This window comes from Leopardus geoffroyi, chromosome D1 (genome assembly GCF_018350155.1).
Source record: "Leopardus geoffroyi isolate Oge1 chromosome D1, O.geoffroyi_Oge1_pat1.0, whole genome shotgun sequence".
Lineage (NCBI taxonomy): Eukaryota > Metazoa > Chordata > Mammalia > Carnivora > Felidae > Leopardus > Leopardus geoffroyi.
The window spans coordinates 11,246,577-11,259,487 of NC_059329.1; the positions used below are offsets into that span (position 1 = coordinate 11,246,577).

General features: G+C 46.2%; 1 protein-coding gene across 5 annotated transcripts in view; it reads left to right on the forward strand.

The window, feature by feature from the left end:
* Positions 1-12,911, forward strand: part of TTC12 (tetratricopeptide repeat domain 12) — a 53,494-nt gene that overhangs the window by 24,552 nt on the left and 16,031 nt on the right. For all 5 annotated transcript variants that reach the window (XM_045482835.1, XM_045482838.1, XM_045482836.1 and 2 more), the window contains 5 exons: positions 4,621-4,692; positions 8,968-9,028; positions 9,467-9,655; positions 10,704-10,773; positions 11,617-11,705. In XM_045482835.1, coding sequence (XP_045338791.1) covers positions 4,621-4,692; positions 8,968-9,028; positions 9,467-9,655; positions 10,704-10,773; positions 11,617-11,705 — 481 coding nt within the window. The remainder of the gene's footprint in view (positions 1-4,620; positions 4,693-8,967; positions 9,029-9,466; positions 9,656-10,703; positions 10,774-11,616; positions 11,706-12,911) is intronic.

Below are 12,911 nucleotides of genomic sequence, written 5' to 3' on the forward strand. Positions count from 1 at the left end.
GTGTTGTTCTTCCTCATCAGTTTGTGCTTTTCCTCTAGCTCCAGTAATTTGGCATATTTGCAGAGGAATGATCAGCACATAGAATTCCTGCTGTTCCGCCTGGATACTAGTCAGGGCTCAGGCAGATCACACACTTCTGTGCAGGATACTTCCTCCCAAATCTGCCAAAATAGCCCATTTAAGGTGAGGAGAGGTAAGGACTGTCGGTGGAAACAGTACAAGAGGTTTTAAAAGAGAAATGTCATGATCACTTCTTAGGGACATTATTTCAGATGACTAAATATTTAAATAAGTCTTCATCCGTTCAGCTGAGTCGCTGTGTTGTAGGGGCTTTAACTGAAGAACCAAAACGAGTGTTTCTCTCTTCACGGAAGGGCTGCTGACAGAGGAACATGAGCACTGCCCCCCCCCCCCCCGCCCCACCACAGGGTCTAGAGGCGGAGAGCAGGACTTTTCTTGTTAGATACATGCTTTATCATAAAAATCTTGCAAATTTGGCATGGCATTCCATGAAATTTATCTCTTTGTCTTAATATCCCCATAGTATCTTTGATAACTTACAATCACGTAAAACTGAAGTGCCAGGAGAACATGCCAGGTTTATCTTCTGGCCCAGATTCCTCCCGTTCAGCCCACTGAACCCCAGGGCAGTGAGCGTGGCCCAAAACTAGAGCATGTTTTGACAGCAGCATATTGGCCACACCTCCTTCCTTATTTTTTATTGACAAGGTAAGCAAGGGAAACTGGGGTGAGTTAGAAACTCACCTTGATGAATGATGGTTTATAAAGTATGAGGGCTCCTCCGGAACTGACAGGTGGGGTGCATGATTCCCCTTTCCCTTAGAAGATCCGGCATATTGGCAAATCCTGTCCCATTGCACCGTTATGGTCTTGAGGTTACAAGAGCTGCCCAGAGCTGATGACCTTAGGTTCTTCACAGCTTAGGACCAGCCTAGGTCCCCAACCTGTCTTGTCACTGTATGTGACCATAATTTCTTTTCTGCCCCCATTCCATAAGAGAAGAGAGAGGCAAGGATGTTTTCCTCAATTATTCCGATAATCACAGCAAAAGCCCCCATTTATTGCTTCTCGGCCTTTTGGCTAAGATCAAGTGTTAAAGCCCCCGTTTGCGGCGTGCTGGCCGTGAGCCTCACAACCTTGTCTTCTCTTCTGTTCAATACCACCGTCATCCTTATTTTTCTGGCAAGGAAACCAAGCCTTGAAGGTGAATGAAGTAACTTGTGCCGAACCGCATAGCTGATGTTAGTCTCACTGTAAGCCAGTGTCTGAATCCTGTACTCCGTACAGCTTCTCTAGTGGACCTGGGAAACCCTCCAGTCCCTGGGTGTGGATCTTGCTCCCTTCCGTGGGAGAAGCGAGATCTCCCAGTGGGGCTCCCAGGAGTATCTGTTCTGATCCGAAAAGGACCAAAGAGGTAGTGACACCATCAGCATGTTGATTCAGGGTAACATGCTGGCCGGTTCCCAAATGTTAAATGAAGCACAGTGTAATTAATGGTGAAGCCAAGGCAAAGCGGGCCCAGCAAAGCTGACATTAAAAAACTCTGACATTCAGCAGCCAGCGAGGCTCCCAGTTGAAGAGGCTGTGTAAACACTTGGAGGGCTGGGGGAAAATGTATGAGGAGCTCTAAAAACTAATAGTGTCAGTTCTGTGTCAAAGTGGTGAGTTAAAAGTTTCTCTCTTTAAAAGTAGTATATCAATAACGCATGTCATTGCCATCCCATTATTAATGGTGTTAGTAACTTTCATGCTCATTTAAGATTTTTGACACTTTTGAATTGGTAGAGACAAGCTCACATGAGGATATTTCAAGACTCCTGTTCCTCATCAGGGAAGATGAGGCAGTGAAGCTGGTTCCAGTCAGAGTCATTTCTTTCTTGGTGGAATACTTTTTGCACGATAAAATCCATCATCCTCTGAAAACTGGACTCCTTTTTTAAAAATCTTTTTTAATGTTTATTTTTGACAGAGAGAGGGAGTGTGTGAACAGGAGAGGGGCAGAGAGAGAGGGAGACACAGAATCCAAAGCAGGTTCCAGGCTCTGAGCTGTCAGCAGAGCCCGATATGGGGGCTCGAACCCATGGACCGTGAGATCATGACGTGAGCCCAAGTCGGACGCTTAACTGGCTGAGCCACCCACGTGTCCCAAAACAGGACTCCTTTTAAGGGGATCTGGGGCTCACCTGAAAATATCCTGGTGAATGTTGACACATGATCAGAGGAGAAGGACCCATCAGAGAGGACTTTGTTAGCAGCCAGGGCGGGCAGAGTCATGACCACGCCCCTCTGTGTGACACACAGAGACACACAGGGTGGCAAGGACGGGGCTCTGAGGCTCCGGGTTTATTTTGCCCTCTGCTGTAACCCTGCAGCCAAGGGACAGTGAACATTTGGCTTTCATGGGCTGCGGCACTGGCACTTTCTTTCCCCCTCACCATTCCTTTCCTGCCCCCTCAACCTCTTCCTTCGTGGATTCTCCAGGCTTCACTCCTGGGCTCCCTGCCCTCTCTCTGCAGCTTCCCGCTCAAAGCTCTTGTCTCTCCTGGGTCCAGCCGGCCCGGAGACCTTGTTCCCCATCTCCACCTCCGAGGACCGCAGGGCGCAGGTCTCCGTGGGTGTCTTCGCATCACTGGAAAGATGACGCGTCTAGGAACAAACTCATCATCTTCCCCCAGCCTTCCTCACTACCAGCCCCGACTTCCCTTTCTGTTAATGGCGTGTGCTGCCTTCCAGACATCTGAACCCCAAACTCGTCACTTGACATCCTCCTCTTCTTTGTCATCTGTCTGTGACAGAGCTCTGGCATCTGCACTCTCCCTGCCGCTCCACCAGGGCAGATGCGGCCCCTCATTCTGCATGACTGTCTTGGTTTCCTCACTTGGCCCCTGCCTTTCCCGCCTCTGGTCAGTTCTGTGCGCCACCTCTAGACTATCCTGTATGCCCCCGCTGCTCACTCACCCCTTCCAGCCACACCCTCCCTGCCCTGCCCCTGCCCTTTGTCCTGGATGGAAGCTCCCTGCCCCCTCCCACCTCCCAACCTTGCTCAGCCCATTCCCCCTCCCTCCTTCTCTCTTCACCTCTCCACATCCTTTGAGACCCACCTCAGATCCCTCCTTCGCACACTCTTTGTTAGACCAGGCCTCTTTGGAATGGGCTTCCCTCTCCTCACCTGCTGGGGCACTTTTCTCAAGGTGATTTGGTGTCCTTTCAAGCCTTTGGGGCAGAGTCAGATGGCCAGATTTTAAATCCCAGCTCATCCACTTAGTATCTATGTGACCTTGAACCTCTCCACCCCCTAGTTTCCTCATCTGTAAAATGGGGATAGTAACTGCATCAACTTCGTAGAGTTGTTACAAGGATTATACGAGACAAGTCCTATGAGCCGCACGGTAAGGACTGAACAATAATGCACTGTTACTTACCACTGCCATTCACTCAGCGCGTCAGGAAATGATGTTCGTGAAAATCAGCTATAAAGCCCTCTCCAAATATGACCGTGTTACCTCTTCTATGACCACTTAGCTTTTCTTCAAACGTCCCTTCTGCCCTGAAATGGACAGCAGCTGCTGTGGTAACCGTTGTGGCAACAGCTGCTGATGCCGTACCACCTGGTGCTGCACTGAGCGCCACGTGCGTTTCCTCCCCATGACAACCTGCGAGCGAGACACTATCACTGTCTTCACTTTCCACGTGAGGAGAATGAGCATCACAGAAGTTAGGTGGCCTGGCCAACACCCCGCTTCTGGTGAGAGGCGGGCCAGGCGTTCACCCAGGACTTTTTAGACTCCTGAGCTGGCACTCATCACCTCTTTAAATCTAGACCCTTGGAGGGCATCCCTGGCACAATGCCTCGCATGGAAAAGGGTTTGATTAACTGGATGCTAGAAGTTACAGTTGACGTCTTTGTGCCCAATCAGTCCCTCTGAAGTTGTAATCATTAGGGGCAGGCAGGTGTAGGGCCCCTGTGCAAATGCCGTGGTCTCCCGTAAGTTTCGATCCTGATCCTGCCTTTTGAAGGAGGCATCCCTCCTGATCTTAAGTGATACGAATGGAAGTTCCCAGGATGTGTGGTGTGATTTATTGCCAGACCCGCTAAGATGTAACCATAACCTCAGCTGTTGACCCAGGGTTGGTGTCTCTCTCTTCTGTTAAACCAGTGGTCCTTAAGCTTGGCTGCATGTTTACAGCACCTAGAGAGCTTAAAAAAAACTGTTGATGCCTGAGCCCTACCCTGGAGTCTAATTTAATTGGTATGGGCTTCAGCCTTGCCTTCCAGATTTTGATTAGCATCCCAGGCGATTCTAATGTTTAGGCAAGGTTGAGAGCTCTCCTAAACTAAGGGTTTCTGGTTTGTCTCCTGATTGAGTCTCATTACGTGGAAATGAAAACTGGCAAGTATCATTAATTAATTTGATGGAGAGCTTACTTGTATATGCAGCATGCACCAATTAGTTTGGTCACAAATGCACAGAAAAGTTTTAATTGCCAACCGTGGTAGCTGTGCTGAGAACCGAAGTACTGCCTTAACTCTATTAGCCAGGCAATGAGGGGAGTGGCTAATGACTTCAAACATCTGATCAGTCATTCTCTTTTATGCAGTGTGATGAAAAATGCACAAAAGCATATTTCCATATGGGAAAGGCCCATCTGGCCCTGAAGAACTACAATGTGGTAAGTTCTTAGAGGAGTAGAAGTGGCTTGTTTGATCCCAGAGCGATGCTCCAGATTGTCTCAGAGAAGGACTACGTTCCTCCAAGCCGATTAGATATTAATCTGCCTTTTACAGTATTTTCCAAGGAACATCTTACCATGTGTTGAGTTGGGAAGGACGTTGAGTGGCATCCCCACCTTCTCTGGGAATCCCTTCTGCAGTATCTTTTACCAGTGTTCCGTCAGCCCCAGGAGGAGCATCTCTGGAGAGAAAAATATAAGCCAACAAATGAAAAGAAAACTCACTTGTAATCTCTTCACTCAAAAGTAACCATGCGGATACATAGGCAGACTAAGATATAATATGTTGTGAATAGCAGCTTTATTGAGATATAATTCACATACCAGACAGTTCATCTGTGGACGGTATACAATTCAGTGGGTTTTCATGTATTCACAGAGATGTGCAACCATCACCACACTCAACTTTAGAACATTTTTGTCACCTCCCCAAAAGCACTCTAGCCATTAGTACCACTCTCCTTCCCCCCACCCTAACCTCAACCCACGGCAGTCACTAATCTACTTCTGTCTGTATACATTTGCCTAGGCTCTTCATATAAATAGAATTATGCAAGAGATGGTCTTTTGTGACTGGCCTCTTTCACTTAACATGATGTTTTCAAGGTTCACCTATGTTGTAGCACCTATCAGGACTTCGTTCCTTTTAGTGCTGAATAATATTCCATTGTATCAGTAGGCTACATTTTATGTATCCATTCATCAGTTGATGAACATTTGGGTTATTTTCCCTTAGGACCATTATATGAACATCCACATACAAGTTTTTGTGTGGGCATGTGTGTATGGTCCTGTCGAGTACATTCTATCCAGGAGTGGAGCTGCTCAGTTACATAACTCTATGTTTAACCTTTGGAGGAACTGCCAAAGTGTTTTCCAAAGTGGCTGCACCGTCTTACATGCCCACCGGCAGGACATGGTTTCCATTTCTCTATATCCTGCGCAATACTTCTCATTATCTCTTTTTGATTATAGTCACCCCAGTGGGTGTAAAACATGACTCGTTATTGTTTTGATCTGCATTGCCTTGACAGCTAATGACGTTACATTTCTTTTCACGTGCTTGTTGGCCATTTGTATATCTCCTTTGGAGAAATGTCTCCAGATCCTTTGCCCATGTTTTATTAGGTTATTTGTATTTTTATATTAAATAAACAGTACCTTATATATTGTGGATACAAGTTCCTTATCAGATAAATGATTTTTCAGATACTTTCTTTCATTCTTTGTGTTGTCCTTTAACTTTCTTGATTGTGTCCTTTGTAGCACAAAAAATTTTTAATTTTGATGGGAGTCTAAATTATTTATTTTTTCCTTTGATTGCTTATACTTTTGATGTCTTATATAAGAAACCATTGCCTAATCCAAGATTTACTTCCATGTTTTCTTCTGTTTTATGACTTTAGCTCTGATTTTGAGTTAATTTTTAGATATGGTGTGAGGAAGGGACCTAATTTTATTCTTTTGCATATGGATATCCAGTTATCCCAGCCCCATTTGTTAAAATGACTATTCTGTCTCCTACTGAATGATTTTGGCACCCTTGTCAAAAATCAATTGATCATAAATGAATGGATTTATTTCTGAACTCTCCATTTTATTTCATTGATCTATGTCTGTTCTTATCTCTATGCCATATTGTCCTAATTCCTATAGCTTTAGTAGAATTTGAAATTGGGAAGTTTGAGTCTTCTAACTTTGCTCTGCCTTTTCAGGCTTGTTTAGTTATTCTAGGTCCCTTGAATTACCATACAAATTTTAGGATCAGCTTATCAATTTCTGCAAAGAAGCCAGATGGAATTTTGATGGAGATTACATTGAATCTGTAGATCAATTTGGGGAGTATTGCTATCTTAACAACAGTAAGTTTTATGATCTATGAACGTGGGATGTCTTTCCACTTAGAAGATATTATGTCTTTAAAAAAGAAATTGACTTCTATTGTACATTTTAAGAATTCTTTGCTTTGTTGGATTTTAATCCTAAAAGTAATACAGGCTTATTCTAGTAAGGTCAAATAATAAAAAAGTGGAAGAACAAAATGTTAATCCTCCCTTCTCCACCAAATTCTATTCACTCGTTCATTGAGTTAATTAATTCACTTAGCCAACAGGTATACATGCTTTCTGTGTCTCTGGTACTGTCCTAGACAATAGGAATATAGTAGTGAACAAGACAAACTCCTTGACTAAATGGAACTTACATTCTTGGGATAGGTGGGGCCGGGAGACAGGAACCAAATAAATAGATGTGTAGTATGTTGGATGGTGGTAAGTGTTATTGGGCAAACAAAATCAGGAAGCAATGAAGGTGAGATTGGTTTTATATGGAGTGGTCAGGGAAGGCCTCTCTGAAGGAAGGGAGGGAGTGAAGTGAGCAAGCCATGTGGATACATAATAGAGTAGTGGTCCAGTTAGCAGAATAGCTAGAGAAGCTTGATAGGAGATGAGGTCAGGCAGGTGAGGGGGGTATGGTAGGGGACTAATTCCCTATGCCTTCCAGGCTTTTGGAAGGATTTTGGCTTTTACTGTGAGTGAGGTGGGAGCCATTGGAGGGTTTTGAGGGAAGGAGTGAAATGATGTGACTCATGCTTTAAAGGATCGCTCTGCTGCATTGAGAATAGATCTTGGCCTAGTCAGAAAAGAACAGAGAACTAGTTAGAAGGCTAAAGCAACAGACTTTCCAAGTGAGAGGTAATGATGGCTTGTATCAGGTTGGTGTTGAGGGAGGTGGTGAGAAATGATGGGAATCTGGATATATACCAACAGTGAAGCCAAGAGCCGTTGCTGGTAGACTAGATCTGGGGTTAAAAAGAAGTTGGACACAGCTTCACTGTCCTAGTCCTTTTGGGCTGCCATATAGGAGCTACCAGGGGCCAGGAGGCTTAAACAACAAGCATTCATTTCTCACAGTTCTGAAGACTGGAGTGTCTAAATCAAGATACCAGTAGATTTGGTGTCTGGTGAGGCCTGCTTCCTAGTTGACAGCCAGAAGGGTTAAGAGTGTGCTCTGGGGTCTTTTGATAAGGGCACAAATGTCATTCATGAGGGCTCCACCCCGATGACCTAATCACCTCCCAAAGGCCTCACCTCCAAGTGCATCACATTGGGGGTTCAGTTTCAACATATGAATTTTGGGGAGACACAAGCACTCAGTCTATAGCAGTTACCATGTTTGATGTGTATACTTCTGTCCTGCAACACTATTCTCTGTTTTAATGTGATGTTTTTTCTTCAGTTCATTTCTTCGTCCTAATCTTCTAGATGAGCCTTGAGCTTTCAAGATGTCTCAGAACCATTTTTTTTTTTTTAGCTTTTTTCTCAATGACTAGGCCGTTCTTGATAACCCTGAGGACAGTACTGCTCTAAACCCAGTAACCTGCCCCATGAACTACAATCTGTCTTTTCTCCAGAAACTTCCTAGAAATTTCTTCACTGAGAGCCCCTCACTCAAGTTTTCTTGCGACCCTTATATGGCCAGTGAGTGGACCCCTTCCTGGCTGTCTTTGCAGCCCTGTTTATTTAAATAGGTACTTCTCGGGGCGCCCTGGGTGGCTCAGTCGGTTAAGCATCTGACTTCGGCCCGGGTCAGGATCTCGTGGTCCGTGAGTTCGAGCCCCGCATCAGGCTCTGGCCTGACAGCTCAGAGCCTGGAGCCTGCTTCCGATTCTGTGTCTCCCTCTCTCTCTGCCCCTCCCCCGTTCATGCTCTGTCTCTGTCTCAAAAATAAATAAACGTTAAAAAAAAAAATAAATAAATAAATAGGTACTTCTCTTTTCCTATTCCCAAAAGTTTCTGTCAACAGTGTCTAGCTTCATTTATTTCCTTCCTTGTGGGTATATCTGACAAGTAGCCTCCCGTTCTCTCTCAGTGCAAATATCATATCTAAATTTTGCAATTACCTTATGATTAATCCTATTCCAACCAGACATAATCCATGAGAATTTAGGACTAGCTATTTTTCCATCACAGGCTGTATCTGACAACACTACTTTTTAAAAATAAACTCTGAAATAATACCTCTTGTCCCACAGAACCAGAGAAACCTAAACAAAATGTCAGACGCATGCTGTGTTCCCCATGCCTACCTCCTACGCTGGGAGCAAGAGGAGGCTGGGAGGAAATAATGAAGCCAAGCCTTGTGGTACCCAGTGCCTTTCTTAATAATCACCTTTACCCCTGACCACTCTTCAAGGTCGCGTTTCTTTTTTTCCAGTCTAGAGAGTGTTATCAGAAGATCTTAGAAATAAACCCCCAGCTGCAGACCCAAGTGAAAGGTGAGAATGTTCCTGCTGGTGTCCTTAGTTTGAATTCCACTTTTGCTTTGTGCTCTGGCTCTAAGGTGCCTTCCACTCCTTCTCTGCTCTTGGCCTCAAAGCCACATCAAACCCTCACTGTTAGCAGGCTACCCCCTTCTCTTTCCTCTGTTCTCCCACTCAGACCTTTGCCTTCCTCCTTTCTACAACCATTGCCCCTTAAGAAACCTTCTAGACAAGGCAGTAATGTTGTCCTTGAATCCCCAAGATGGTTTAAGATTCTGGGTATAGACTGTCCACCCTTCCTAAAATTTTCCTTCCTGAAACTAGGTAAGAATGATTTTAATGCTTCATGCTCTCAACCTCCCATCCTCAAAAACGCAGCTCTTTGCGTGGTGATGTTGATTGTTAGAGTTTTACTTGGTTTCTTTCCTTTTGTTTTCCTTCTTGTATTGCTAGAATACCTCAATCAAGTAAATCTCCGGGAGAAAGCAGATCTTCAAGAGAAGGAAGCCCACGAATTGCTGGATTCGGGAAAGAACACGGCAGTGACAGTCAAGAATGTCCTGGAGACTCTCTGCAAGCCTGATCAGACCCCCTTGTTCTATGCAGGAGGGATTGAAATCCTGACTGAAATGATAAAGGATTGTAAGCCGGAGACGCGTATGGCCTCGTGGATATAGTTGGTGTAAAGGGGCAGTTGAGAGGTCAGCCCTGATGAGGCAAAGAATCTCTGTGTCCCTTCCTTCCACAGATACTCGAGACATACTGTGATGTGGGAACTAAACAGGGCGTGCAGGAAATATACCCCCGCCCCAGCTCCATCCTCCCCCAGAGCATGCATGTACTCAGCACATATGCAGTAAACACCCTCCACGCAATAAAGCACAGCACACACGCACCGCATCTGTTTACATCACATACACACACGCCACACATACTCCCCCCTCCACACATCATACACATACCTGCACACCTGCTGCGTATCCCACGCGTACCCCACGTACACCCCAAACACCGCATACCGCCCTCACAAATCTCCCAAACGTCGAGGAATGGAAGACCCGATTCTGTAGGATAAACTCTAAGGTTCATCCCGTTATGTTTAATGGCTGCCTGGGACACGTAAACAGTTTCAGAGCAAACATGAGCTCTCCTGCTAACGAGAGCCGTGCTGTTCTCCTTCACCAGTTCTCGTAAATGTTGCCATCAGGGCTTACGCCACTTTTTCACTCAGTGACAGGATGCCATTTGTACAACGAGGCAGGATCTCTGACCTCCCTTTAGCATATGATGGAAGACACTCAAATACTCCCTGCAGTAGTTTCTTGGAGGTTTTAGGTTCTCTAGAGCCTAGACAGAGCTTCAAAATAAATATTCAAGAGAGCTGAATATGCTAGTTCGTCCCAGAGGTTAAGCAGCTCCTGGAGACTCTCTAAAGATCATAAAATGATGAATTGTCAGATAACCCACGAGGCCACGCAGGCTCGGCTCCCCTTCTCTGAACAGGATGTCCCTTCTACTGGGGCAACAAGTGGCTGATGACAGCCATAGGTTTCAGAAAGGAAAGGTATTTGTTTCCACCCAAACCGTTAATTTGGTGAGCTTGACGTTCCATGTTGGATTTCTCACTGTCCGCTAGATCTCAGCCAGACAGTTGAGGAGTCTGACCTGGTTTTTTATGAATTTGTTCCAGGCCCACAACAGACTTTATTCAGAACACACAACGGATTCAGTGTCATCGGCGAGAATGAGGTCATAAGAAGGTAGGGGTGTTTGTAAAGTCAGCCAGCAGTAGAGCGAGGAAGGACAACCAGTTTCCCCCAAAACCCCTGCCCGCACAGGCAGTGGCTTCACCGGGTGGCCTGACCATTTAGTCAGTGTTGGGGGCCCCTGGGAGAGAGCAGTGCTGCTCCACGGGCACCCCTTGGGCCTTGTGCCTCGGGTGGTTTGAGTTACACCACAAGCAATGACCACAGAGAGAGAAGGGGTCCGCAAAACTTCCCGGGTCCCTCCAGGCACTGCAGAGCCTGAGAAGTGACCATCTTTTCCTGGTTTCCCACCAATGTTTGCAAGATTGCTATTTGTTCTCCTCTCTTGGAATTTGCTGATCGCCTCAAGAAGTGAGATCAGCTGGGTCCTGGCGGATCCCATTTCTAATTTTTATCTGAAAAGAGATCCATATGGAAGGAAGTGGATTGCTAAATGTTATTTTATTTTTATTTTATTTCCTATTTTGATGGTTTGGGTGCAGTCTCCCAGGCTAAGGAGGACACTGCTGTGGGCTAGACTTCACTGGCACACGTTTGCATGTGTGAGGAAGCCCATGGACCCTCAGTGGCCTGCTGGCCCACTACAGTTCACCGGTCACCGTGCAGCCATCGCCCATGGCCGCGGCTCACCAGCCTCCCTCTGTGCAGCCCCGACTCCTCGGCCTGCATGACTGTCCTGGAGCTCTCTGCCCTCCAGTCCTGGTGACCGCGGCTCTGGGCTATAACATGACTTTCTTAAACCCACATTGGAGAAGTCTGGAGGTGAGATAAAACCAACTACAAAGAAGATCAGTACTGCTTTCCAGTTTTAATATTGCCATCCTTTGTCTGTTCTAGGTGCTTCTCCACGGCAGGGAAAGATGCAGTGGAAGAGACGGTCTGTGTGTCCGTCCTCAGACTCTGGCAAGCAGTGTGCGCTGGGAACGGTAAGCCAGGGTGGTCACTGCTCATCACTGTTAGCGTACTGTTGATGCGGGAGCACCGCGCTCGGGCGTGATCCTGGCCGGTCCCGAGGGAGCTGATGTCCAGACCTTCCCCCAGAGAGAGCATATCGATCAGAGGCGAGGCCTGCGTTAGAGTCATGTCTCTGCCACCCTTACTACTGCCTTGACGGTGGACACAGTCACTGTCAGCATACTGATAGGTCTTATCCCCTCTGCCCTTTGCAGACTCATGACCTCAGCTCCTGCTCCACGGGCACCCCTTGGGCTTTGTGCCTCGGGTGGGGACGGAGATGTTCCTTTCCTGTCCACCTAAAACTACGGTTCCTTTTGGCTGACCATGGTACCCATTTCAGCATCCTGAGATTTTCGGTTGTCCCTGCTAGCATCTTGTGACACTGATTCGTGTGATGAGACAGTAAAATGCTACAGGGCTTTTATTTACCATATTAACATTTATTTACCTTTTTATCTATCAGCATCTTCTGGGGTTCATGAAGTTTCTGCACAATCTCTCTTACCCCTTTGTAATATAGTGAATGTAAAAAAATTTTTTAAGTATTTCCCTCATGTTAAAAAAGTGGTGTTTCCATAGGGAAAGGTCCGACCTTGGACAGAAAACACTGAAAATGGGACTGGTGATGCCTGGGTCTCCTTTTTGCAAGGCTTCTGTGGGAAGCCAGCAGAAGAGTTTGTGGGTGCAATTTGCAGACCATGACATGCTGAATATGGGAAAATAGGATTTTTTCCATTGATTTAGTAGAGCCAGGGAATCATCGGAAGTTGCAGAAGACTAGAGAATCCGGGGGACTCTTTCCTGAAGGGAATTATGCTCAGACTAATACCATTATCAAGGTGCCTTGCCGCTCCTTAGGATCCTGCACTTGCCTGGGGGGTGGGGGGCGATCTCACATTCCCCCACCACAGGAGGGTGAGAGAGGCAGGGCTTGGTGGCCGTGCGTTTACTCAGGGCAAACCAGAGATAGCCCTCCCTCCCTGCAGCCCTGATTTCCTCAGCACGCACCTACTTGGGTTTCTGTGAACCTTGGGGGTCACATTTTTCTTTGACATCAGAAGAAATATTGTCAGACACAGCCTGTGATGTAAACGCTCTATCAGAGCCGTGAAATCTTGGGGTACCCAACTCAGTAAATACAAAGAAGACTTTAGAAAGGACAAGGGGGTGCTTAC